The 27,755-nt window shown below is 38.6% G+C and overlaps 1 protein-coding gene across 5 annotated transcripts in view; it reads right to left on the bottom strand.

Moving 5' to 3' along the window:
- Positions 1-27,755, bottom strand: part of SMARCA2 (SWI/SNF related, matrix associated, actin dependent regulator of chromatin, subfamily a, member 2) — a 181,968-nt gene that overhangs the window by 129,779 nt on the left and 24,434 nt on the right. For all 5 annotated transcript variants that reach the window (XM_030919245.1, XM_030919249.1, XM_030919247.1 and 2 more), the window contains exons 4-9: positions 26,201-26,620; positions 18,514-18,769; positions 11,269-11,395; positions 9,154-9,327; positions 7,524-7,697; positions 5,021-5,191 (exon numbers count right to left, since the gene is read on the bottom strand). In XM_030919245.1, the coding sequence (XP_030775105.1) occupies positions 5,021-5,191; positions 7,524-7,697; positions 9,154-9,327; positions 11,269-11,395; positions 18,514-18,769; positions 26,201-26,620 (1,322 nt within the window). The remainder of the gene's footprint in view (positions 1-5,020; positions 5,192-7,523; positions 7,698-9,153; positions 9,328-11,268; positions 11,396-18,513; positions 18,770-26,200; positions 26,621-27,755) is intronic.

Genomic DNA, 27,755 nt, shown 5'->3' with positions numbered 1-27,755 from the left:
TAATTTTAAAAAATGCCCAGGAATATCAAATTAACAGGCATTTGCAATGTTAATTGCAAAAAACAACTTGGGTTGTTTCTTACAGAGAAAATTAATTCGAACATTTTGACTCAAGTAACTGGCCAATCCAGTTAAACAGAACTTTGCTCCAAACTTCTAGTCTCACCCATTTTGACACTGAACTAATCAAATAACTAATCACTGTGGCACTGTGTTCACCTATCCTTACAATAGTTCCTCCACTGGAATGTCCAGAATCACATTAGAACCTTTCTTTCATCTATGAAAATGCTGTAGAGGAAAGCTCTAATAAAGTATATAATCTTTGGGGAAACTGTAAGAGATAAAAAAAAACTGAGAAGAATCAGGGAGTAGCTTGAATTTAAAACAAATGTCTCAATAATATTACTGCTTTGCTTTTCAAGCTCTTTTTACTGAAAATTGTGCCAACAGCAGGCTATTCTGACATTCCAGTATCTAAACAGGATAAAAACACATTTCCTACCACTATATTGGCCAATACATTATGCCAGAAGGTTAGACCTGCAAAATATCACAGTCCTGAGATTTACTTATAATAAGTGGTTGGTAAGGAAAAAGAGAGAGAGAGACAGGATAAAAGAACTTTTAGAAAGAAAATCGAACCCTCCAATGTAGACTATATCTGGCCTAGTGTTGCCTCAGAGATTCTGAGTATGTGCCCATTAGTATCATATGTTTCCAAAAAATGTCACAAATAAACAACACAAGAATAGTTCTGCTGGTATACATCCCACTGAAAGATGTGGAAGGGAGAATTAAATATTTAGTTTTGGCTGATGTCAACAGCTCTGGAAACTGAGCCCCTGAAATAGCTAGACTTTTTTTTTTTTTTTGGAGACAGAGTCTTGCTCTGTCGCCCAAGCTAGAGTGCAATGGTGACACCTCGGCTCACTGAAAGCTCTGCCTCCCGGGTTCACACCATTCTCCTACCTCAGCCTCCTGAGTAGATGGGACTACATGTGCCCGCCACCACGCCCAGCTAATTTTTTGTATTTTTTAATAGAGACAAAGTTTCACCGTGTTAGCCAGGATGGTCTCAATCTCCTGACCTCATGATCCACCCACCTCAGCCTCCCAAACTGCTGGGATTACAGGCGTGAGCCACCGCACCTGGCCGATGGCTAGACTTTTAAGCAATAGGCAGAGGTGCTCCTGGTATGGGCTCCTAACCACAGCTTAAGGAAAAATGTACCCTAAAGTACTGTGAGAGATGCCTCATAATCACCAGTAACCCTTGTAAATTAGAGGCCATGTAATTAGAAAATTCTCTTTGTAGGAGTTGGGGGAACAGGGTGGTAGGCAGAATTTATCACCTGAGGATAACTCCTCTGCATGCCTCAATATTTAAAGAATCTGCCATTGTCCTCAAAGATAACCTACACACTAATATTCAACTGATTTCCAACTAGACAAAAAGTGGTGACCAATTATTACTGATTCAACACCACAAAGAATATGCAGTAAAGGTTTAAAAAAAGATTTATTTTCAGAAAAACATAACCACATTATAATCATGATTCCACTTTCGTATCATAGAATTGCTTGATGAAATAATGTTTACTGAGCACTTACTATATGTTAGGGTGTATTCTACATGCTTTAGATAAACTTTCCCATGTAATCCTCACTACAAATCTATGGGGTAGATAATGTTCCTGTTGCCTTCTTACAGATCATGGGCCTGAAGCACTATGGTAATAGATCTTTTAATGAAATAGCCTACAAGAGAATAACAGCAAATTAGTATATATATTTTCTTACGTAGTTTTGATTTTAAAAGATTACCTGCTAATACGACCCAGTTCACTAATTTAGCCATGTTCACGCCAGTTTTACTTGCCCTGGTGCCTTTATCTAGCCCCATTCTCTTCTGTACCGTGTAGGAAACCTCAAGGTCATGCAAAATGCACATTATAGCACATTCATCTTGAACACCAAAGAAATTAGTTTCATATAACTAGGTTTTCAATACTTTAAAAACTATTCCTCCTCTGACACCTAAGGAGATACATGTAGTTCACTTCTTTTTCTTCCATTTCAAGGGCTTTAATGGAAGACCAGGCTGAGAATGAGAAGTTTCAAAATGATTTATAAATGTGTACTTCAAAAAATGTCTGTAATGATGAGAAAACTAAACAAGGTCATAACGGGTTAAAGGAAACCTACCCTATTATTCACGAGCAACAAGTAAACACAATAAACTCCCAAAGACAGAAGCCTCTGTTCTTCTAGGGAATTAAAAAAAAAAAATTGTACACTAGTTTAATGCTGAAAATAAAAGGTAATCCTTTTCAGATTAAATTAAGTGAAAAAGTCAACCATCTTCATGTTTAATAGCACATTTCTTAGAGTTATCTGTAGCTTAGTTGTCCTTCAAACTTAGTGCTATTAGCTATTAGCTCACTGAGTAAAGTACATTTTCTCAAAACAAAAGTTTATTGAAGTATTTGTTAATTTAAAAAATATTGATAGGTACAGCATAATATTTAATACCATAGAAAAGTGCTAAAAAGGATAGCAGAGATTTTTATGCTCATGGGCACGGAAGTTTTCCTCCACCACAGAGAAGCTAGAATAAGCAACTCCCAATCATTCACTCTAATGGAGGGAAGAAGAACTTACAGATAATCCAAAATGTCAAATCAACTTTTCAAAGCATCCCCTTCCTTTGCACTTGAATAAAGGTGCATCTGGAACTGGATAATTCACTCTTAATGAAGTCTTAAAGCCCCGCAAAAGAGACAGGAACCAGGAAGGGTTAAGGGCCTCAGTTTCTTTCCCCCCCCCCCCTTTCTTTGTCCCACTTCTCCCAGAAGGAAACAGAGCCCCTCCAACTTAGCCCTGCTGAGGGCAGGAAGTGCTCAAATGCTAGGCACCCAAGAGCATGCAAGGAAGGGTAGATGGCTGACCATAAAGTAAAAATTCTGCACATTGATCATGTGAGATAATCAATGGGGGATACTCAAAGATACCTGTAAGGTAGACAATAGTTGCTTTAATGTCTATTACTCATTTGCCAAGAAATCAGGCCCCACCTCCAACTGGAAACAGTTTCCCTCCACAACATTCATCCCAGCTTGTAATTGTATATTTGGGTGCATGTTGGATTAAAATCTGTCTAGCCTCTCTTTCTCTCTCTGATTAATATCTGTCTAGCCTCTCTTTTTCTGTCTCTGATTAAATTGTGAGAGAAGGCAGGATGTTTTCCTCACCATTGTACCCTCCTTCTCCCAGCATTCTAGCACATGACCTAGCTCATAGTAAATGTTCAGTTAGCATATGTTGAGTGAAAGCGTAAGACACAAAGAATAAGTGCTATTACCAAATTGAAGGCAAGGGTTTGAAAGGGGCATGCCAACTTACAGATCATGCAGAGTAACAACTGAAAAATAATTGTGACAGGTCCCTGTTCTGTACAGATGAACACACAAATATAGGCATAATCATCAACACTCAATTGTGTATCTTTCTCTGCCTATGATGATGCAGCTATCTAACACCATGGCAGAAATCTATTAATTGTAAGCCATAATCTCAAATCTGGGTCATTAGCTTTTAATCATAAAGAATGTAAAACACAAATTTTAATACTAAACACTAACAGTGATAACCTCTGCAGAACACACGGCTGAATTAGGAAAAACTAAAAACTGCCATTTAATGGGATCTACTTACAGAATATTCCAGAATTCCATCTTTCTCTGCTATCAATATGTCAGTAATTTCTTTTTAATTTTTAAACATTTTTTATGGAAGTCAAATAGACATAAAAAATTCACCATCTTTATCATTCTTAAATCTACAGTTCAGTGGTAATAACTATATTTATATGATTTCTTTCCCCATCATCCTTCCCTCCCCCTTACCTATATGTTCCTCACTAATTCTGAAAACATCTTTTTAAGGTAGGAATTGGAGCTGGAGTTTTGCACAGTCTATAATGCTACATTGACAAGAAAATGAGGTATTCCTCACCAACAAAATGTCTAAACACAAGCCCTGAGTCATCTCTCGTTCATCTTCACAATGAGGTAAGCTATCTTATACTAAAGAAATCAGTGCAAGAAGACACCTTCTTAATCACTTATTCCTCCTCCTTAATTATGAAACATAATTTTTCCTCAGGTATGAGGATTCAGGGGCCATGAAATTAATTATTTTTTGAAAAGCATTTTGTTCAATTATTCAGTGTACAGAATGAATCATTAAATGCTACCAATCCTCGACCTTTACAATTGTGACTTCCTGTTGATGTTTGTACCTGGCCTAAACAGAATTTATCATGAAAACACAGTATCAACCAAGAACTAGATGACTGGATGATTTAAGCTTCAAAGAGGATCATATTCACAGGCCTGTCCTCAGCAGGTTACTCTTGAATTGAGATACAATATCTGTAGAGATTCTAAATCTCACCCTTCATTTCTCATGATAATTAGGAAATATTTCACATAGGGACTCTTTTTTTATGTGATTACCTAAAACCCCAATGTGCACACTCACCTCACTGCGACACAGGGACAGAACTGAATGAAGAACTTTGGCACTGCCATCTGTCCAAGTAACTATCGCCTGTATCTTCCTCTGGCTTCTTCCAACCTGTATGCTGCATTTTCGTCTTCAATTTCTTTCATAATTGAGTAATACCCTGTCATACTGGCATTAAACTTAAGCAAACACTTACTTGTATCTGTTTTTCCTTTCCCAATTAACTGTATATACTTAATTTAAAATCTATTAAACAATGATTTATGAACACTGTTTTAGTTTAGTACATCCTATTATTACGCCCTTACCTCCAATAGTTGTCTAGTATATCTAATCAACACTTTCATGCCATACCCATTTACGCAATTTTCACAATTCAGTCATCTAAACTTTCACCAGTTTAAGAAGTAGTACTTAAAGAGCAATACTCGCCTTAAACTTATGCCTGCCCATACACCCTGGACTCAGCTGCCACCACTAGGATACGCACCTTCTTCCTCCTCCTTCTCTTCTTCTTCTCTTTGGCTGCTTGGGCTTGCTTGTGCTCCCAAACCAGGTTGGTCAGATTGGCTACATACTCATCGGTCTGCTGCAAAAGGTAAGCTAAACGCCTGTCTTTCTTTTGATCAATCAGTTTTCTATAGCCTTCCTCATCTTCAGCCTATTAAGGAAAGAAGAGTATGATGAGAGCATAAAATAAGCATGCAGACAACTCCACTCTCCACTCTGTCCTCCCCTTGACAGTCTGCACTTTGACTGGTAGGAGTGTAGCAAACTGGATGAGTTGGGCTGTTCAATCCATTGCACAGAGTTTGAAGCAGGGCAAAAACACAGAAGTGTGACGCCTACATCCCAGGACACTGGAGTTTACAGCAAAGTCCGGGCACAAAGCCACGCTGTACGTGTGGTGTGATTAAGCACTCTGAGCCAGCTCTTTGTTTTCTGTGTTGCTTTAACTGTACAAAAAGATTTTAGAATTTGATGACTCATAATCTAAAGTTTATCTTTAACTCTACATTTCAGAAATTTTCACATATAATCAAAAGCAGAGAGAATAGTATAATTTCTCCTATCACCAACTCCAAACAACAAAAAGTAACTTGTGGTGATTCCTGTTTCATTGCTACTCTTCCCCTAAACCCAAACTGAATTGTCTTGAAGCAAATTCCAGACATAATATCCTTTCATTCATAAATATTTCAATCAGTACTACTAAAGGCAAGGAATCAGATGGGCTTTGAACAAATAATGTCTTGTATTTTAAAAAAGTCTTTCTTTTTGGCCTTACAAACTTTGTGGTTGATAGAAAAGATCAAATTTGGGGGATTTTTTTTTTTCCCCTACACATCTGCACTGAGTAATGGGCCCAGGTGACTGGAGACAAGTCACTTAGCACCTGAAGTCTGGTACTGTTGAGCAATAAAACAGATACAGTAATTTTCACTTCCACCTCCCATTAAGCAACATGATGAGGTTTAACAGAATAAAATTCTGATGTACTCTGAGCCATTCTGAGAGAAATGTCTTTGTGTATCCCAATAAAAGGACACTCCAAATTATTTTTATCATGTAATGCCACGATAAAAGGAACAAGCTGCAAAATCTTTAAGCGGCAACTCCATTGCAAAAATGAAAACAAAAACTTGGGATCTTCTGTCCAGGGGTGTCACTCTAGCATCTGCCTGAGTGACAGCAGCTTCATCACTCAGTCTAGTTGCCGTCTGCCCTGTGGATGAGCAAGAGCCTCAAATGCTATTATAACTCTAATTGCTTTTGGTTATGGTTGAACTCACTTGAAGAAAGAGTGATAAAAAACTTCAGTTTCTCTATTATCTGTATATTCCATCATTTAATTGCAAAAATTAATGATTTGCAAATGCCTAATCATTAGTGTCAAACCAATCTGTTACTGAAGTTCTAATATAGTTTCACTTCAGTTGAGTCAGACAAATTTGACTGCTTAGTGATCAAATTACTATAAAAATGGTCTAGTCAGAAACCTCTTGGACAGTCCCCTCTCTCCCCAGCATGGAGAGGGAGGCAGGATAGGGTAGTAAGATGTGGTAGTACCTGGACACAGAGGCTTTTAAAACATGGTGTTTACTCTCTGGAATTCAAAAAATGAAAAAAATGCAAACTGCAATACCAGCAAGGAAGACAGTGTCACTTAGAATTTTTCAGGCACATAATTATGGGCTAAGACTAATGACCTTATCTTCATCTACGCAGGCATTATGTCCTAGATAGAACCTGCAGGTCTCCTATAATTATAACATCAACAGACGTTTTTCTAAAATCCACAGTATGCTCTGAGGTCCAATTCCAAAAATAAATGGTCAATAAAAACAAATACTCAGGCCAATAATATAAACCTATCTCTTCTGTGCTTATATTTATATACCCATTAAAAAATAACAGTGCAAATGTAATGATCCATGAATAGCCTTTGACCATAACATGGTTATCACAAAAAAGGCAACATTTCAAAATCAACTTAAAAATCACTTATTACACTGTTACAGAATAATTTCTCCCATTAAAAAAGAAAGATAAGCACCAGAGGCTTCAAAATACAGACCTTCTTAGATTTGAAAACATGACTTAATGTGTTATTCATTCCAAAAAACGTGGTCATTCATCTCAAAGAGGCCATATTTTTTAAAGAACTGCATTTGCCATCCATCCAGATTTGGTTATCAAACTCATGCAAAATATAGTACCTGCTTTTATGAGAGAAGCTGTAATCTGTACTGCAATGCCACCCCAGGACACAGAAATACTATACTCATCAGTCATCCCCCTAGATTTTTGGCATGTGCTGTCCAGGAAAGAGAAAAAGTTTTTACTTCATCTGCCTAAGGTTCATATAAATTTATTAAAATTTTTGATAAGCAGTTTTCACTTTTTCTTTCTACTACCACCATATTTAATGGTCTCATTGCAGACGGATGTGGGTTGAGTGGTTTCCCGGGCTCCTGCAGGGAGTTCCTTACCATCAGTCGCCGCATTCTCTCCTTTTCAATCCGCTCTGTCTCCTTCTTCTGCTCTCTTTCAGTGTTGGCATGCCAAGTTGCCACTGCTTTGGAGAGCTTCTGGATCTTTCCGGCCACAGACCGATGATACTCCTTAAAATCTTTTGCATGTTGCAAAATACTGTTCAGGTATTCCTAGAGGATCCAAAAAGGGAAGAAAAGGATACTTAAAATCCATTGCCCAATGTCCTCTGAGCTATCAATGTGTCCAAGAAAACTCTTAGTGTGTGTTTAACAGCATGGGAAGACTAGAATCTGTTTGGGGATAGGTGCCTAGTATGTCTCTGCAGTTGAGGTGCGGGCCATGGGGCTGGTGGGAAAGATGGCCTCTTTAGATTCCTTTTGTTGCAAGCTTTTGCAAGAGAAGCCTCCTCAGCCTTGAGGGTGTGGCCACATGAGAAGGGAAAGATCAAAGACTGAAAGAGACCTACAAAATGGCAATGATAAAATGTGAAGCAAACCACTCATTCACTCCAAAATAAACCTGAGGAACATGGGCAGTTCCAGCAAAAAGTATGTCATAAAAGTAATGTTTTTCTGCTCTAACTTAACTACCCTAGATTATGACCCAAAGTAAGCTGATACAAAGTTAAAATTGCCATGCAGAATTCGTATCCACTTTTTAAATATATCTCTATTTACACTAAAATCCCACATTTTTTTCAAAAGGAAACTAAGCTAAGCACTAAATTAAGCACAGGAAAACAAATACAATTTATAGGACTATGACAGGAAAACAAATCCTACATCAAAATATTTCCAAACCCCCCAGAAAGGAATGTTTTTAAACATTTGCCTCTGTGAAATATTCAACTAGTCCCTTCAAAGAGGCCGGGATACTATTATATTTGTTATGAAAATAACTTTTTGCTCTCTACTTTCCTTTTCCAAGTTCCTGCTCCCAAAATTTTGCTCTAGGAAACCCACCTATGCCCACCCATTCAAAAACTTTCCATGGGATTATGAACATGACACCTGTTATGGACTGAACGTTTGTGTCCTCCCAAAATTTATATATTGAAATGCTAACTCCCAATATAATGGTATTAGGAGGTGGGGCCTTTGGGAGGTGATAAGGTCATGAGGGTGGAGCCCTTACGAATGGGATAAGTCCCCTTATAAAGGAACCCCAGAGAACTTTCTTGGTCTGCTTCCACTACATAAGAAAACAAGAAGTTAGCAGTTTGCAACCCAGCAGAAGACCCTCACCAGACTCCGGCCATGCTAGTACCCTGATCTTGGGCTTCCAGTCTCCAGAACGGTGAAAAATAAATTTCTGTTGCTCATCAGCCATCCAGTGTATGCTATTTTTTTTTTTTTATAGCAGCCCAAACAGACTAAGACAGTACTAAACCTCATTCTGCTGCTGAGCAATTGTATGACCTTGAGCAGATCATTTACACGTCCTGGCCTAAGCGTCCTTGCCTATAAAATGATGTGGCTGAATTATGTAAATGTCAAGGAACCATTCTGTTCTGTGATGTCCCCACCACCTACAAGGGTCCATTTTTCAGTCAATTTGACCCCATTCAATGACTTCATTGGACAGCTCTGTCAAAGTGAGGGTGAACAAAGCCCAGGGTCTAAGAACCTGGTGTTTCTGACGGCGTTTCCTCTCCTGCTCAATCTTCTGCTGCTTCTCCAGCTTCTCAGTCATGCGAGCTTCTCTTAGAGTCTGGCGCTTGCTCCGTTTGTATGCTTTAGAGTTGAGAGCCGTCTCCAGGGTCGTGTCCCTGCGCATGCAGGCCACCACCTCCTGTCTCAGCTGTCAAGAGGAGAGCAGTTAGAGAGCCTTCCCAAACAGAAGCTAGGTTCCCGAACCCTGGCCTTCTCTAGGTTGCACTTAATGGAACACAGTGGGGCAGGGAATCTCTACAAGCTTCTCAATCATCTTTGGTTTGTATTAAATGAAGGAACTAAAATCATGCCAAATGTATGCAATATTTTCAAGGATGGTACAAGATTTTTTCCCCCAAATAATTCAAATCAAAAGCAATTATAGTACTGTAACAGTAAAAAAAAGAAAAGATGTTGTCTTGCCTTTTAAATAACATCATTTTATCTAATTATTCTAATGATACTAATTAGCTAATAAGCTTTTTAAATTTTTCACTGTTTTAAATGTCATGTTAACATTCGCTTTGTGTTTAAAGATTAATTTTAATGATGCTCCAAAAAAAGAATAAAAGAATTACTTTCACGTATGGTAGCAGCAGGTACTCCACCAATGTTAATTCATAGTCTCATACAAAGGATGGAAAATACGGGTTTTGGCTTCTTCCCACTCCAATAATAATATTCTTTCCAAGAGAGCTACATTTTGTATTATATCATGAACTTATTTTAGATCATCACAAATGTAATACTTTTATCTGTATTGCATGCTATGTGGTGGTAGGGGGTAGGGACTAGAGAATACACATTAAATAATCATTCCACTGAATCTGAAATCATCATTAGTTACAGTTAATTTAATTGGGAAGCTTCATAAATAACACATTTTTAAAATAATATTAAACAAAAATCAGAAACCAATAAGAATCCAGCACAGCAATGCTAATTTGAACATAAACTTATTCCTGAAAATATACTTGGTTAATATTCATTTAGTGAGATTTTATCCAGCACTTTATTAATTCATCTTATGAGGTCACCAATAAGAAAGAAGTAAACAGAACTCAGAGAATTTTCCCTTTTCTTTTTAAAATTTAAGCTGAAATCTACTCTCACAAACCAAGAGCCAAGTAGCACCTACCCATCACTAATGTCCATCTGTGATATTATAGCCAGTAAGGCAAATATACACCCAAATTCCTACAACAATAGCAAGTGGAGTGGCCTGTGATTTTACTCACATCCTCCAACAGACCAAGTCAATACTTCCAAACTACTTTTACTCATTAATCATTCATTTTGCATGTTCCAGGCTTTAACAAAACAAACCCATCTGACTAACAATGAAAGGTTCCTTATCCCCTTTGGCTTAGTGAGGCAATCTGTGGACTAGCAAACTTGAACATTCTGAGTCCACAAGGCAAAACTCGCCAAAGTGAAAATTAGCTCTAACTCATTCCACTAGTCTCTTACTAATTTAGAAATCAGAAAATAGGTCATTATACTGGCTTTTAATAACTACTGTAACGACAAGAACAGATAATTTACGGATTAGTCACTGTATGAGCCTGATGTGATCAAACACTCCAAACTTAGATATTGGTGAATAAATAAGCTGTAAGACACTGTTTTATGTATTTCTATAAATGATGAACTACGAATTCAGTAGAGTAGCTATCATATTTGTTAAAATTCTTTTCACAGTCGTGGCTAGCACTTAACATCTGTGCTTACAAAGAAACTCCAATCTACTACCTTCTGGTTTTTCCTTGGCGTCATAAAGGCAAACATGAGCTACCCCACTTGTTCCCAAGGTTTTTCATCCATGGTAACAAAATGCCATAACTCTTGACTTTGTAAACCATAGTACAGGAGGAAAAACTCTTTCCCATATACAGAAGAGAAAACCAGAATAATAAGCAGTTCATCTTCATTATTTTTAGTTGTAAGCTGTTGGTCTAAAAGATTCACTATTTTACTATGTTTCTATCTTTATAACAATATCGAATAGACTAAAGGCAACACAGATAACACTTTAGGAATAATTACATTTATTTCCTACATCTCAGATTCACTGGGGAAAAGGTATTACCTGACGCTGGAAATTGAGTAACCGAAGTGCTTTTAGTTCCACGGTTGCTTTGGTTCGTAAATCTGGTGGCAAAGAGCCAGGCAGATTTTCCAGTTCTTGTATCCTATGAGCTATGCGGGCCTGAAGTCTAAAGGAAACAATAAAATGGGGAAAAGGGAGCAGTGGAAAAACAATTACAATTTAATCTTACATGATAAACAATGACATCAGGTTTAAGGTCAGGACAGAACATATTCCAGATACTGATAGTTGATTTCTGACACCCAACTAGAATTTTTGATGTTAAGCAGAGAAAAGTTACCTTTCCATTAATGCAGACAGGTATAGGTTAACTTAACGATGTGGCTTCCTACATAACCCCTATCTAACACCAGGGAAAGAAGGTTCACCCTGTGTCTAGTGGGGAAGTCAAATATCCTTGCTCGCTCTTAGCAGAGAGAGAAAATGAGAGACAGAAACAATTGACTCGCTTCCTAACTCCCAGCCAGACAGAATGCAGAGCTGAGAGGACAGACTTTTTTCTAACTTCTAGTTCTGTCCTAAGGCAACCGGACCATTTGTCTTCTTTGCCAAGATGCTGATGACGAACAGCCATTAAAGCGGAGAGAGCAAGAACGGTTTTAGGTGCTGATGCCACAGAAATCAGCCAACCCTAAACATTCAGAAAGCGCTCTGCCAGCCACAGCCACTTCCTCCGTGAGCAGAGCTTGCTTGAGAAAAGAAAATACAAATGAGGCTGTTTTTAAAAAATCAGGGCCAGCAGTAAATAGTACTCAAAAACCAAGAGTTTCTAGAAAAGGATGTTGAGGATTCTCGTTTTACACACCATCAAAAATATAACTGCATGTATTTCCGCATAATAAAGGCAGAGTAGAAAATAAAAGACCTCTCACTTTAGCCATTCACTTGGGGTACTATTACTGTTAGATATATAAACTGCTGGTTTTAGAGTTCACCTGAATCCTATTCTGACAAATAATTATATGCCATTTAAGCCTGTTTTTAGAACTACATCTCCTAAATTTGAGGCAAACTGTACTGAACTAGATTTCAACAAAGAAAGAATAATAATAAAATGAGTAATAAGTTAAACTAGGTTAATAATAACAGCACTAAGTGCCTTTAATGCACAATTTTATTTAATTGTCTCTCTCTTACACACACAGACACGCCTCTCTCTATAAGGTTAATGTTATAATGGTCCCATTTTACTGATGAGGAAAACTGAAGACACCTGGAGATACCACAGAGCTAGTAAAGAAGGGGGCCAAGATTGGAACCTCAATTTGCCTGATATCAAAACCACTGCAATGAAACAGTAGATAATTAAAATATACTTTCTGAGAACCTTCCTGGACCTCAACTATAAAAGTTGAAAATTAAGAATTCTGTTAAAAGTTATGCACAGCCATTTAAAAAAAAACAACCAAATCATGTCCTTTGCAGCAACATGGATGCAGCTGGAGGCCATTATCCTAAGCAAATTAATGCAGGAACAGAAAACCAAATACCGCATGTTCTCACTTTTAAGTGGCAGCTAAACATTGGGTATTCATGGACATAAAGATGGCAACAATACACACTGGGGCCTACTAAACGGGGGAGGGAGGGAGGGCAGCAAGGGTTGAAAAACTTTTAGGTACTATGCTCATTAGCTGAATGATGGGATCAATTGCACCCCAAACCTCAGCATCATGCAATACACCCATGTTAAGAAACCTATTCATGCATCCCCTGAATCTAAAATAAAAGTCGAAATTATCTTAAAAAATGAATATTACAGTTTTTTCCAAACATGATGGTGTTGCCAGAGTACAGAGCTGAGAGGACAGACTTTTTTTCTTTCTAACTTCTAGTTCTGTCCTAAGGCAACCAGGCCATTTGTCTTCCTTGCCAAGATGCTGATGATGACAGCCATCATTTTCATTAACATGAAAAAGTAAAACCTCCTGGACCTAAATGTTGTAGAAGATCTAATACTTCATATAGCCAAATATCAAAATGAGTGACTTTTTAAAAAACCTACAGTTGCTTAGTTTGGAAGGGAAATAAAATGTCATCATTTTTAAAAATTTTAAAACGGTGGTAAGGAAAACTATTTTTCAGGGACTTCACTAAAAATAATATCTACGACTGATTCTTATTTTATTTGCTATATACATGTTATTCATTCTAATTTATTAAATGATTTATCATCATAATGTGTCAATATTATCACTGCTACTATGCTGTTATTTTTTGTTTATTTGTTTGTTTGTTTGAGAGGGAGTCTCACTCTGTCGGCCAGGCTGGAGTGCAGTGGCACTATCTCGGCTCACTGCAATCTCCGCCTCCTGGGTTCAAGTGATTCTCCTGCCTCAGCCTCCCATGTAGCTGGGGCTACAGGCACGTGCCACCATGCCCGGCTACTTTTTGTATTTTTAGTTGAGATGGGGTTTCGCCAGGTTGGCCAGGCTGGTCTCACCTCAGGTGATCCGCAGGCAACAGCCTCCCAAAGTGCTGAGATTACAGACGTGAGCCACCATGCCTGGCCCATGCTGTTGTTTTAACTATGCATACCAACACAAACAACAGCATTTTAAAATAGTTTAATCATTCAAAAGACTGAAAGTTTTGTATTTCATGCACAATAATAAATTCATCATTTTACTCTTTTGGCAAAATTGTTCAAATTCTCCCAACTTTCTTCCACATTCCTTTTACTAGTGATACGCATGAGATTATTACTTTTCGCTATATGAAACAGACATCTACTTCATTTACTCATTTTCTAAAACATCTACATAGCCCCAAATATCTGGATACAGCAACAGATGTTGCATCTTAACAAATTAAGATGTAAAGAAAAAAATCCACTACTGATTTTTTTGAAATATAGAATTTAAAGGGAAAAAATAAAACTGAGACAACTTTGCTTTTTACAGGTTAAGGTCATACCAAAGGAAAGTTAAGTATTATAGTGGCGTGAGATCATGGCCAATGATTTGGTTATTCCAATTCCTTGGTTCTAGATTCCTTGCAGATCTTTCTTATTTGAATATCCTAGAACTCAAACTATCCCTTGGTATTCTGATTTACTCTCTTTGACAAAGTGGGTCAGATGCTAAATTAGAGGAATTCCTACTTAATCTTCCAAACAACCATGGAACTAGGTAAATAAATAAATAATCTAATAAATAATAAATAAACTAAATAAATAATCGTAGGACAACTGGGTTGATAGGGTAGAGATTACATCACACTGAATTGGATGGTGGGAAGTAGGGAAGTGTAGGGAAAATGAGGAGGTGGGGAGTGGGAACCCGCGGTAGATGGCGCACTGTGTGACTAAGGCACTGGAGAGACAGGGTAGGAGCAAGGGGACTGCACTTCTCCCTGAAATGACTAGTTCTCCAAGGAGCCTAGTATTTGTCAGTGAATCTGATTCCCTGGCACAAAAGAATCCCTCTTCCATGGAAAGGAGGCAAGAACTACAAAGTGCAAACTCTAGGAGAAGAGGAAAGGGAGATTCCATAGTAAAATTACATGCATTTGATTCAGCACATGGGGGGTGAGTAGCAAAGGTATAGGAGGGGCTTCTTTAACACAGAAGATTGTATCTTTGTTGTTGTTGTTGTTAATAGAAATCTTCATTTTAAATAATGCTCCTCTCCAGACAATTTCATCTCCCCATCAGTAAGATTCAGCAGGTAGTCCGATAAAGAGATTCAGGATTCTAAACTTCCCGAAACAACAACAAGATGTAATACTGCATAACTGCAGGAGACTCATTTAGTGTCCTCACGAGTACAGAAAATTGATGCAGAATTAGGTCACACAGGTTTTTCATACAGATTGAACAGTAAATCAAGAGGGGTTACTGTTCTGGCAAGAAAAAGACTTCCATTAAAGGCAACAGATATTTGTTCAGGTCCAGAGGAGAAGTTTATGATTCCTGTAGGAGAGTTATTTGAACAGAAAATGACACTGGTACATTTTGTTCCTTCAAGGAACTGAGTGACACTTTAAAAAGAGAGTGTGTGTGACTTTTTGTAACTCTGCAGGTAACGCAGCTATTGGTAATTTTTGAGAAGGAATTTTCAGGATTGCAATGGCGACAAAGGCAGGACAAAAAAAAAAATCACAGGTAAGCAGCCTATGTCTGCTTCCTGACACAAGCAGGATATACCGCTCTTTTCATACTAAATTCTGACTTTATTCCAAAGAGGGCTGATGTAATTCAGAGACGTTCTTTCCAAATAAACTCCTTCAAGTGTGAAATACATCTTCCATGCAAACATCTGCGGAATTAGTTTACATGCCAGTGTGATGATTCCTGAGGTACTTTTGACCAGACATCTAATTCTAAATAGAAGAAAGCGAAGTTAGGCACAATGAGAAGCCAACAAAAGTGTGCCAAAAAGAAAAAAAGAAAAAAAAGCAGTCCAGGGAAATAGCTCTCTGACACTTACTATGGAAGTAATAAAGTTCCACTACAAGAGAAAGATGGTCAAAAAGAAAGGATCCAATTTAAGTGGGAAAAATGTTTCAACTAGAGAGTTCGTACAAAGCTGCAGCAAAGTGCTCATAAGCAGACATCTATTTATGCTATGAATGAAAAGGAAGGTCAATTTGTCAACGTTCTGCTTTTATGATGAACAAGGAAAAGCAGCCAACTGACTTAAATGTTAAAAAAATTTAAGATTCTGAAAATTTCCTGTCAAATTTCATAGACAAGGTAAATGATATTACAAGACCCAAAGAAATTAACATCTGTTCAAGAATTTGACAGATGATTTTTGCTCAAACTAAGTTTATCAAATTGTAAAAGAGGTTTTTTAGACCTTTCTCTAATCTTTGATCAGATGATAAAGATGCACTGGATCCTAACAGTTACCAATGCTAAAGGCTGGTAAGCCATTCTATCACAAAGGGTCAAAAGAAGAAAAAAAATAGTTTATTTGTTGTCCTTTGCAAGTGCCTAAGGGACCTAATTTAACCCTTTTAAGGGATAAATGTAATCTCTGCAGTTGAACAACTTATCTTCATATAGGCAGAAGACAGTTATTGCTCTGTAACCAAAGAATACAAAACTTGCCCCATAATGCCGTCACTACAAAACTATGCTTCTTCTCCAGGTGGCCATGGGAAAATTCAGGCCAAAGGACCCACAACCTTTCTGGATTCAGGGTTGTCCAGATCAGTCATTTCAAAAGCCACATGGCTTTACAAAGGAATAGGCATTTATAAAGCAATAATAATACTATGAAAAATAGCCATTCTCCACATTTTGCAATGCACATAAGTTAAAAGATACTGACAGCATTTTTTATTGACATAGGAGTGCAGAACAAAATCTTTTTATACGTTGGAAATAGTACTACTTAATACTGTGTACTTCGGAAGACCATCCATTAAGGTAATCTCCAAAAAAGTTCCTAAAATAAACTTATTACAAGAAAGTCCTGCAATGAAAATTCCAGAAAAAATGATCAAGAACATTTAGGAGCTAGCAAAATAAAAAGTTAAAACACACTTGTGCACACACACATACCAGGCTGAAAAAGGCAAAAAGTCTAGACATATGTAAAAATTTCTAGCTATAGAAAGCATCTCTCTTCTAAGGGTAGTTCACACAGTTTAACAAAGGTACTGGTAATTCAAATGGCAAAAAAATGTTTTAACTAGGGAGCTAGTACAGAGCTTTTTCCTTTACTAGGGTAGGAAAAAAAATATTAGCTCTTAGAAAGTCAGAATTTTAGAGCATTCACATTGTATTTCTCCATTCTATTACTGACTTTTTCCAATACTTTTAGTTTTTTAAAAATTCAACAGCAACGTACAGAATGTACTGCACATTAGTCTACTGCACATGAACAGAGGAATATGCTAGCATTTGACTTGATAACATACAACAATTATTCACCCAGCAGAATCTGCCTATCAGCACTGAAATATCAATTGACAATGAGTATCTAGTTCTCTGGGAATACAAGAAATGTTGGAAATAGCAAGATAAAATATCTTAACATGATTATTAATAGTAATGAGAGTAAAGTTACACTCTTCATTAAAAAAAATAAACACATCTAATGGCAACTAATCCTGATTTCTTTCAGAGTACCTCTCAAAGCTGGTAACAGTATTTTAGTCTAACAACAAATGAGCGATGTGCTTTTCAATAAAGATTAAGGTTATGTTTTAAAAGGGAGCCCAGACATGGTTTACCAACATTCTCTATAATTTTTAAACTCTAATTTTCCTTAAAATTAAGAAGTATTTGGGAAATAATAATAACTATTATTTATTGAATGTTTCAGTATCATTTTATCTTCCCAACACTATGAGAGGTACCTTCTTTTAGCCTAGGAGGAAACTGAGTCACAGAAAAGAGACATAACTTGACCATGGTAAGAAGTTACTAATGACACAGTATGCTTTCTGGCAGACTCCAGAATCCACAATCTTAGCTTTATTTTATCTTGACTTAATACTTGCTGGACTCCCTTTTGGGTTGACATTAACCATTTACATCAGGGGTCTTCTAACTACAGCCTGCAGGCCAAATCCTGCCTCCAGCCTGTTTTTGTAAAGTTTACTGAAAGGCAGCCAGCCCATTATTGTCCACGGCTGTTTTCCTGTTTTCGCACTACAAGGGTAGAGGTGAGTTGTGACAGAGATCATATGGCCCCACAATGCATAAAATATTGACTATCTGGCTCTTTACAGAAAGGGTTTGCCAGCCCCTGATTCTGATAAATGGGCTGAATCAGGTAAAAATTAAGTTTCTGGACTAATAATTTAAATAAGGACCTTGTATAAAGATACTTGCACAGGGTATACCCATAAGGCTGGATCACACCATAGACACACGTGAATTAAAACAAAGTTTATACAAAGTTACCAAAGTATGCTTGAGTAGAAATATACAATTAACATGAAAATCAGGCCAGCACAACACACGCAACATCCCACCACCTCAGTCATTATTCAACGACACAAGTACAAACAATGACAATGTATTCCATAATCGAAGTGTGAGATGATCACTTTCTTGGGTCCATAGGAAGTCCCCGTCAGCTTCTGATCTTCAAAACCCCAGTGCCCACCTCGGCACCTGGCAGGCCACAGGGATGGATAAGTTTTCTGACTGAATGGGTGAAAATCAGTTTGGCCAACCAACGGGCAGGCACCTCACCCCCCTAGGCTTGGTGGCACTTGCTAGAACACACAGCAGGTGAGCCCCTTTCTGGTGGGGTGCATTACCTGTATTCCCGCTCCTGCAGAATTTCCACGGGGTCCAGGCCTTGCGGTTTCTGGATGGGGCTGATACGGCTCTGCTTCTGCTGCAGCTGAAGGATGGGCGAGGGCTGCCCCGGGGCCGGTTGCGGCACCGAGGGCCCGGGCACTGCGGCCGCGGGCGGCTGCGCGGCTGCGGGGGGCGCGGGCGAGGGCCGGCCGCTGGGCGCGGGCACCGGCAGCTTCTGCGGGGTGCTCGGGCCGCTCAGCTCTGGCCCCGGGCCTGCGGGACAAGAGCGACATGGGCAGCTCGGGCGTGGGACGGCGCCCCGCGGGCCACACCCGGCCTGCCCGCCGCCCCCCGGGGCCCAGTGCTGGGGACCATTAAGTGTCTTAAACACCTAAGGGAAGAGAAGAAAAAAAAAAAAAGGAGGGCAAGAAGGAAGAGGAGGAGGGAGGGAGAGGAGGGCAAGGCAGGGAACGGGGTAAGAGGAAAAAGAAAACGGAGAAGGAAAAAGACACAGAAAGAAAAAAGAATCTGGCATCTATCCCCATAGGGAAATGGCATTCACTAACGAACATGGGTTCAAATGATCAGAAAATGACTGCAACTTAATACAATTAGGGGAACTACCGCCAGCTTTTAATGTAACTCTACAGTGGGTTGCTTGCTTTCCCTTCTCTTTCTTTCTTTCTCTTTCTTTTTTTAATTACAGGTGCATGCAGAGTTCAAAAAAGAAAAGGAGTCACGCAACAATCAGATGCAATTTCGGTATAGTCCTAAAATCACATCTTGCAAATTGCACCTCAAGCCCTTTTAGGACAGACCTCTATCCCAGTCTGGAATAGCCCTGCTGTTAGAACCCATGCTTTACAAACAGAGCAACGAGTTTATCAGTCTTCTGATGTGAACGACAAGCAGCACACACTTTTTCTTTTAAGGCCTATAAAGCATATTTCAGGTTTAATCAGTGAATTTTGGGAACTTAAATTTTTTCTTACTACATATTAGAAAACATTTCTTAAAACATTCATTTTTAGCCAAAAAAAAAAAAAAATCTGCTCATTCCACCTAATAAAAATTAGCAAATATTAGGATTCAAGGGATCATTATCCCATGTTATCAGAATAAAATAATATGTAATCTGCAAGCTTGTCAAAGTGCATTGAATAAATTAATTTAAAATAATTTTCCACATTGAACTTCAGGAGTTTAAGTTAATTATTAGGTACAGACTTAAATTTTTAAATGTTCCACTTCTCCTCCTAGATGAATTTTTAGTTGCCTTAAAATTATAAATAATTTTAGTGATGATACCAGATGAGTTAGTAAATTTTTTTAAAAGAATCTCATTAAGCAGATGTTAAAGTCCAGAGCATTCTTCCAATTTTTTCTATATCCTTTCTAAGAAAAAATAGCTATTAAATGGTAACAAAAATAATAGTCTGTATACTTCAGAGCGATTTAATAATTAACCATACAACGACATACATTATGAAAAATTGAACACATTTATTCAATTTCCAACAATCACCAATTAGAAATGGGCTTAAATGACAATACAAAGAAAGTTATAAGCAAACATTTTGACAGGGGGAATGTGAAGAATTAGAAGAAACTGCTTAGGAAACTACAGTGTGTGTCTGTGTTCGTGTCGTGTGTGTGTGTGTGTGTGTGTGTGTGTGTGTGTGATGTTACTGTTCTTTTCCCCTCTTTCTAAAATTAGGTAAAACATTTCCAAAAGATACGGAGCTAGGTAAGATTTCTTCATGAGGTAATTTCCAGCAGTGGTTCTAGGGGTTGATGAAAAAATCTTAGGTGGAAAATGCACTTCATTTTATTTTTAATTTTAGGTATTGTACCTCCATAATTAAGAAGTTTTTTCATCTAAGTACTTTTTTTCATGTATAAAAGGTCTTTTATGTAATGCATACCTTCTTAGAGTTCCTTTCATCCATATATAAGAAACCAATTTCTAAATATTAAGTCTCAGGGTTACTATGCATTGGAATAAATTATTGGGGGAAGTTTTAGAATATTTTTCCCTGGAGATCTTTAAAACAGGGCACATTTTTCATTTGGGTTGCTCTAGATGTGATCCAGTCAAGTAAGAAGAGATACATATTTCTAACATTTATTTTAATTCCCTACGATTCTATGACTCTCCTTAAGAAGCTCAAGAAGCTGGTAGAATTTAACATATTTGAAGACTTGGTATAAGCATGCTAAATCAGGAATTTAATACATTTAGGTCCTCTAAAAGCAACTACCTTTGGGTCTTACTGATAATATCGGAAGAATTACTTTAAATTTAATTCTCAAAGTGTTTTTCTTCCCAGTTCAAATAATTCATCAACAAAAGCCATAACACTGCAATCGTGTTATAATTTCACTTGTACTGGCACTCTCCTCTTTAGCATTATTGTCTAGAAATACCCATGCAGAAGACTATGAAGACTCCCTGAGATATAGTCACGTCATTATTTTTAAAACTACATTTAATCAAAGAAAGGTACCCAAAGCTTATCTGTCTTCTCTGGTCCAGAATCTAGTCTGTGACTCCAAACTAGACCTGAAACATGCATGGACAGCCTTCTTCAGTCACTAAATAGAAAGACATTCTAATTTTGTTGATTCACCCGTAACACTGAGAGACACAGAGAGATTCAAACATCTCGTTATATATTCCAGTCTCCAATTTAAAAGTACTGCAACTTGCTGTGCACTAAACAGGTACACTTAAACACCCTGTATCTTTCCAGAAAAAATGCTCTTTCACCTCAGCTGTATCACCTGCTGGTTGTGTGAGCCTGAGCAAGTTACTCAACCAATCTGTGGCTCAGTGTGCTCATCTATAGAATGCGGATAGTAACAATAGCCACCTCATAGGGTGGTGGTAAACATCCAATGAGCTAACAGTGTCTACATGCTCAACCCTCAATCCTCAGCTCTTGTCATTTTATTGCCACCAAGGATAGGGAGGTAAAGAAGCCTACCTGACTCAGCTTTATAGAAAAACCACATGGCAAAAGAAAGGTCTTTCAGGAAATTCCATACCATATTGGGAGTGCTCTTTTTCTAAAGCAATTTCAAAGTGTTTCAACAGTTTAATACAACTCCTCAGCACAGATATTCAGATGAGTCCGCCTGCCATGTGCTCCCTGGAGTCTGCTACCAGAGCGACTTAGAGCAAACTCCACTTCCTAGCTAAACACCACAAGTTCATTTACCGTGTGGGTCTATTTTCTCCTCCCTCTGACAGACTGTATAAAAATGACTACTTACAGAGGCTGGGGAACTAACACAGCTTGCAGCAATTAGCCTTGCCCAAGTCTAACTACCTATTCATTAGGTTTTATGCCTGTCTGTCCCTCAGGCGGCTTACGGGTTCGTTTGCCTGGCTGGCTTTGCTCTCTATCCACAGAAATTACCTCCTCTACACCAGACCCTGGTGGTCTGCTACTTGACAAGACTTTTCCCTGGTATCTTCAAATGGAAGACAAATCACATTCTTTAGTTTATCTCTTGCTCCCTTTCCAACATAAACAATTTAGGTTTCATTGTCAGAAGTACAAAATGCCATCTGCTTTCCCTTCAGTCCTCACTTTAGGAGTCAAAGTAGAAACAAAGTAGAAACTCTGGCCCTCCAGAAGGGAGTCCCGGGGCAGCTAAGCAGGGAGGGAGACAGTCTTTACTGAATGCATCCCTATACCTGATTTGAAGCAATAGGGCAACAAATGTATTAAAATACCCAAGTCTCACAGGCACAGAACTTCTAAGCATTCAGAGCTCCCACTTAGTTTCCAGCATACAGGACATTCATGCAAATAAAAGATCTATACACTCAATAGGAATTTAAGTGGTTTCCACAGGTTGGAAAAAACAAATGCAATAAAACATATTTAAATTGAGCATATAAAATTTCAGATATCAAAACAAAACACTTTATTTTCTACCATAAGGTCTCTCCCTCACCCCTCAAAAACACCAAACTTTTTCAGTTCCCATTTTTCTTTCTGCTTGAATCTCTGAAAGGAAAAGTGAATCAAAAGAAAAAGAAAAATGATGGGTTAGATTTGAGTGGTGCCCACAGCAGGCAAGGGCACATTCCATCATAAGAGTGGCTGACATTTTGTAGGAGAAACCACTGCAGAGTTATGTGTTCCATGTGCAATGCCTCAACTCCAACCATAATTCTTTGGTGTTGGCTGGATGATGTCACTTTTGGTGAATTATAACTTTGGAGTAGATTTGAGGCAGACCACCCCAGCCAAAAAGATTCTCTTCCCACATGAATAACGCTAGGAAATGGAACAGAAGCAAAATGGGAACACAACTACCTCTACATAAGTGAATAACATCCTGAAATATTAGCAGGGGTGTTTAAAAGTAATTATTTTATAAAAAGGAGATAAACAATAAATAGACTAATATTAACTTTAAAAAGAAAGTCATGCCTTATTTTTACTTTTCTAAAAGCCAATCTAAAAAAACAATTATTTTTTTGCAAGTAAGATTACCTATTTCCCTAATGAAACCTGTGATGTGGGGACAAGTTCAGCAATGCTGTCAAATGGAAGTGCCCTCTCAGTGACAGAATGGGCTCATTCTATTTGAAGGAGATATCTTCTTTCCTCCTTCATTCATGTCTCCTTTCCACTCTTCCATAAAACCCTACCTGCCCAAATATTGTCATTTCTAACGAAGCCCTGACTGTTGACAATTTAAAAAGACATGAGCAGTGAGTAATAAAATGAATTCCCTTTAATGACAGGCACCTGATGATGACGGAAGACGTAGGTACTGGAGCCAGGTTAAAAAAAAAAAAAAAAAAATAAGGAATAGAGCCCTCTCTTCTGAAAATGATCCAGAAAATGAACTCAGGATTGGGTTTATTAGGACATGAAGCATTTATTGTGTATAAGTATCCAGATAAATGGAACTTCATCTTTTAAATTTTACTACTTTGTTCAGTCATATTATTTTAACCTTGGATTAAAAAGGTTTCTCAAACAAATCATTCTGCTTGCTATATTCTTTTTTGAGACAGAGTCTTGCTCTGTTGCCCAGGCTGGAATGCAGTGGCAAGATCTCGGCTCACTGCAAGTTCCACCTCCCAGGTTCACACCATTCTCCTGCCTCAGCCTCCCAAGTAGCTGGGACTGTAGGTATCCGCCACCACGCCTGGCTAATTTTTTTGTATTTTTGGTAGAGATGGGGTTTCACCGTGTTAGCCAGGATGGTCTCGATCTCCTGACCTCGTGATCTGCCTGCCTCAGCCTCCCAAAGTGCTGGGATTACAGGCTTAAGCCACTGTGCCCGGCCCGCTTCCTACATTCTTAAATGATATCTTGGAATCTTTTACTACTGAGTCTAGATCATTCTTTAAAATATCAATGCTTGAGCCAGTAAGATTACTAATTTTGTTGATACTGTGTCCCAGAGTAAGAGGAAAAAGGCTCACAGGCTCGAAGTAAGGTGTGCAGATACTGTCTCTTTACACACGGAAGTAAAATGCTTGCATCTTGGTACCCAGACTTTGTGATAGGTTTTTTCCCTTGTCATGAGCCTTTTTGCCATGAAGCAGCCAATATGGGAAAGTGGTTAAGAATATTAGTTCTCAAGTCAAATTGCTGGGGTCTGAATCCTGACTCTCCATATTAGTTGTGTGACACATGCAAAGGACTTATCACTGAGAATGGCACGAGTAGGCTAGCAGGCACTCAGTGAGGATAAGCCACACACATACATATACATATGTGTTTTTTTCTTCTATCTGGCTGCATTCTCAAGAGCTGGAGTTTCGCAGTTTTAAAACCTCTAAATACTTTTAGGGTTCAAGCTGTCCTTTTCTGCAGTTTCCTGTATAACTTTTTCAGTTCCCAAAGCTCAGTCCTCTATGATCCTCTACCTGCCAAATGCCTCCATGGTAGCCACACAGAAATCTGGAGATGAAATATTTTCTTGCCCTTTTAAAACCCACTGCCATGGTATGAAAGTTTATGGTCCCCTCAAAATTCATATGTCAAAATCCTAATTCCCAGGGAGATGATATCAGAAGGTGAGGCCTTTGGGAGGTGAGTACTTGATGAGGGTAGAGTCCTCATAACTGGGATTCGTGCCCTTATAAAAGAGGCTCCAGAGAGCTGCCTTGTCTCTTCTGCCATGTGAGGACACAGTGAGAAGGAAGCCATCTATAAATCAGGAAGCAGGCCCTCACCAGACACTGAATCTGCTGGTGTTTTGAAGTTGGAATTCCCAGCATTCAGAACTGTAAGAAATAAATTCGCTGTTTATAAGCCACCCAGTTGATGACCTTTCATTACAGCAGCTCAGACTTACTAAGACATCCATTCTTAAAGCTATACCAATTAATAAGATGAGTATATCTCTTAGGTAGGCCTACTCTTGGAGCTGCCTCTACCAGAAAATAAACATATACAAACTCAATAGGCAGAATATTAATAAAAAAATACTAAACTGAACTCTCTCCCATGGTATAAGGCCCAAAACCCAGGAAGAGTACCAACATCCCAAATTAATTGTTTGCAACAACCTGCGTGTCAGAACGTGCCTAAATGAATGGAAACCACTCAGAGGAAATGGTATTAATGTCAAGGAAGTACCTCATTCCCTAGAATCCAAAGCTTTCATTAGAATAGACCCATAAACTCTCTGTTTTTCCAGTTCTTTAACAAAACGCTTCCTAGAGAGAAAACAACCTTCATGGAAGATTACTCCACAGTCCACAGTCCCCTGCACCTCTGAAGTCTATCAATGGGATCAAGACAGAGGACCAAGAGGCCATGCAAAGGATTATATCATTTCTACCCATTGTATAATGTCATAGCTTCAGATTTCATCCCAAAGTATATAAGAAATAGGCCATGTTGAATCTGTTAGTCTATTATGAACAAATGCTATTGATGTTTCTATCATGCAGTGCCTCTTACAGTAATGACTATGATAATAATTTAAAAAATAATCCCATGTGGGAAATCAACTCTATACGCTCATGCTAAAAATGGCTTTTTCTGAGAAATTGGTAAGAACTTCCTTCCAAATGGCGAGACTTAGATACAGGACTTTGTCTCCTTTTGGCTCTGATTGTCAAGAAACTCAAGTCATCTTTGAAGCAAATATAGCAACTATGAGAGCTTTTACAGCCCTACTTGCTTACCTCCATTTCTTACTTTTTTTTCTATTTTCCCTTATTTCTGATCTTTCTACTCATAATTATTTTACAACAGGCATGCTTCTTGTAAGCCTCTCCAGATGTTCTTCATAACAAAAAGGGATAGAAATAAACAAATCAACAAATTATAAAATGGCTCTAGTGGGACTGATTTGAGCAGTGAGTTTTGGGGATGAAATGCACTAAGTCCAGAGGTTCTTAACCCTGGGTGTGTGGACGCGCTTCCAAGAAACCTTGAACCTCTTGAAAGAGAATGCAAAATCACGGGTGCTTTTTCCCCGGGTCTCCAGCTTGCACAAGCACCTCTTAAGGTTAAGAAACACTGCCCTAGGTCTCAACAGCAGAGGAAGACCAAGAATCTTGGCCGTCTGAGTGGAGCAAGGATAGAGAGCCAGTGGGGTATAAAAAAAGGCTATGTCAGCCCTGGGCTTGTACCAACCCAGTGTTTTGGTGTGTGAGCAGTCTTTCTTATCCAAGTTGGACCATGGCATTATTCATTTGGTTGCGTATTAACCTACCAGATGGTCTGTTGTAGTTAACAAGGGCCGGCTGCTGTTGTTGCTGCGTCTGTGGTTGCGGTGGCTGCTGCTGCGGCTGCTGTTGCTGCTGCTGCTGCTGCGGCTGCTGTTGCTGCTGCTGTTGTTGCTGCATGCCAGGCAACGTCCTTTTCCCCTGGACTGCAAGCTGCAGCGTTTCAGGGAGGGGCTGGCCCCGGGCCAGCATTTTATAAGCTAAAATCTGAGCTCGAAGCTGATGCAGCTGGACGGGACTGAAAGGTGAGGGACCTCTGTTGGGCTGGCTCATGGCCTGCGGATCACTTGGGATGAGGGCCCCTGGCTGGCTTGGTGGCATCTGAGGTGGAGTTGGGCCTCCTCCAGACATAGGGCTGGAGACGTGCTCTGGGGCTCCTAATGGAGATGGGTGCGGTGACATATAACCTAAAATAAAGCACAAAAGAAAATCACAGGCTGCCCTTGACAACCCTGAAAGAGAGATATCCCTGAATATTCTAATAATTGTCTGCAGCAACTGTGTGATAGAAATTTAAATGACATATCATTTATTAATTATATGTAGTTTAAGATTTTAATATATTAATATGTGCTTTATATATATGTAAAATTTAAAATTTTCTGGTAGCCACTTTAAAAATGTTAAAAAAAAAAAAGCAGGTGAAGTTAATTTAAATGTATTTTATTTAAACCAACATATCCAAAACATCATTTTAAAACATAAAAATTGTTGGTGAGATATTCAACCTTCTTTTTTGTCACACTAAGACTTTGAAATCTGCTAAATATTTTACACTTAAAGCACATCTCAATTCGAACCAACCACACTTCAAGTGATCAATAGCCACATCAATAGTCCCAGAAGGTAAACCGTTAGTGGTTGTTGTTCACCTAAAGGAAAGGCACCAAGGGACAGTACTGAATGGTAAAAGTAGTTCCAACTGCGAGAACAAAACCTGATGGCACCTGATATATCTCAATGGGGAACAAAGAATGTCTCAGGTGGAGAGCAAACACTTGGTTTATTGTTATGCATGCTATGAATAACTTGCAATTATTGAGTGCCTACATGTTGTGGGTACTATGCAAGGAGTTGTCTTGCACTCAACTATCACAGTTGGGTTCTCCCTAGTAGCAGAGCCTTATTTAAGGATTGAGTACCAGCAATTTACTGGGAAGGTGCGTGGACACTAATAGGGGTATGAAAAGGTAATATAAGGAAGGGAAGGCAGCCAATAAGGGGGGGCATTATCAAGCCATCTGCCGCAGTGGGTATCTGAAGATTAATTCAGTGCAGAAACTTTGGAATATATGGTAAATAACTTGCCTCCAAATTATTCCAGGAAAGGGGTAAAGAAGCCGGGGTATTTACACTCCTGCAATCAGCAGCCACTGGTTAAGTCACTGGTTATGACTAATGCTCTAAAGATTATTGTTCTCCAGGGACTTTGCCATATGTGGGAAAGGTAGATGGAAGTGAACCAAGACACTGATTCTGGGCACAGGAAATCAGGCTGGTGGAGGTATAGAAATGGTAACGGGAATCAAGAAGATATGGGTA

This window comes from Rhinopithecus roxellana, chromosome 16 (genome assembly GCF_007565055.1).
Source record: "Rhinopithecus roxellana isolate Shanxi Qingling chromosome 16, ASM756505v1, whole genome shotgun sequence".
Taxonomy (NCBI): domain Eukaryota; kingdom Metazoa; phylum Chordata; class Mammalia; order Primates; family Cercopithecidae; genus Rhinopithecus; species Rhinopithecus roxellana.
The sequence above is the reverse complement of the archived record's forward strand: the minus strand, read 5'-3'. Positions and strand labels throughout refer to the sequence as shown.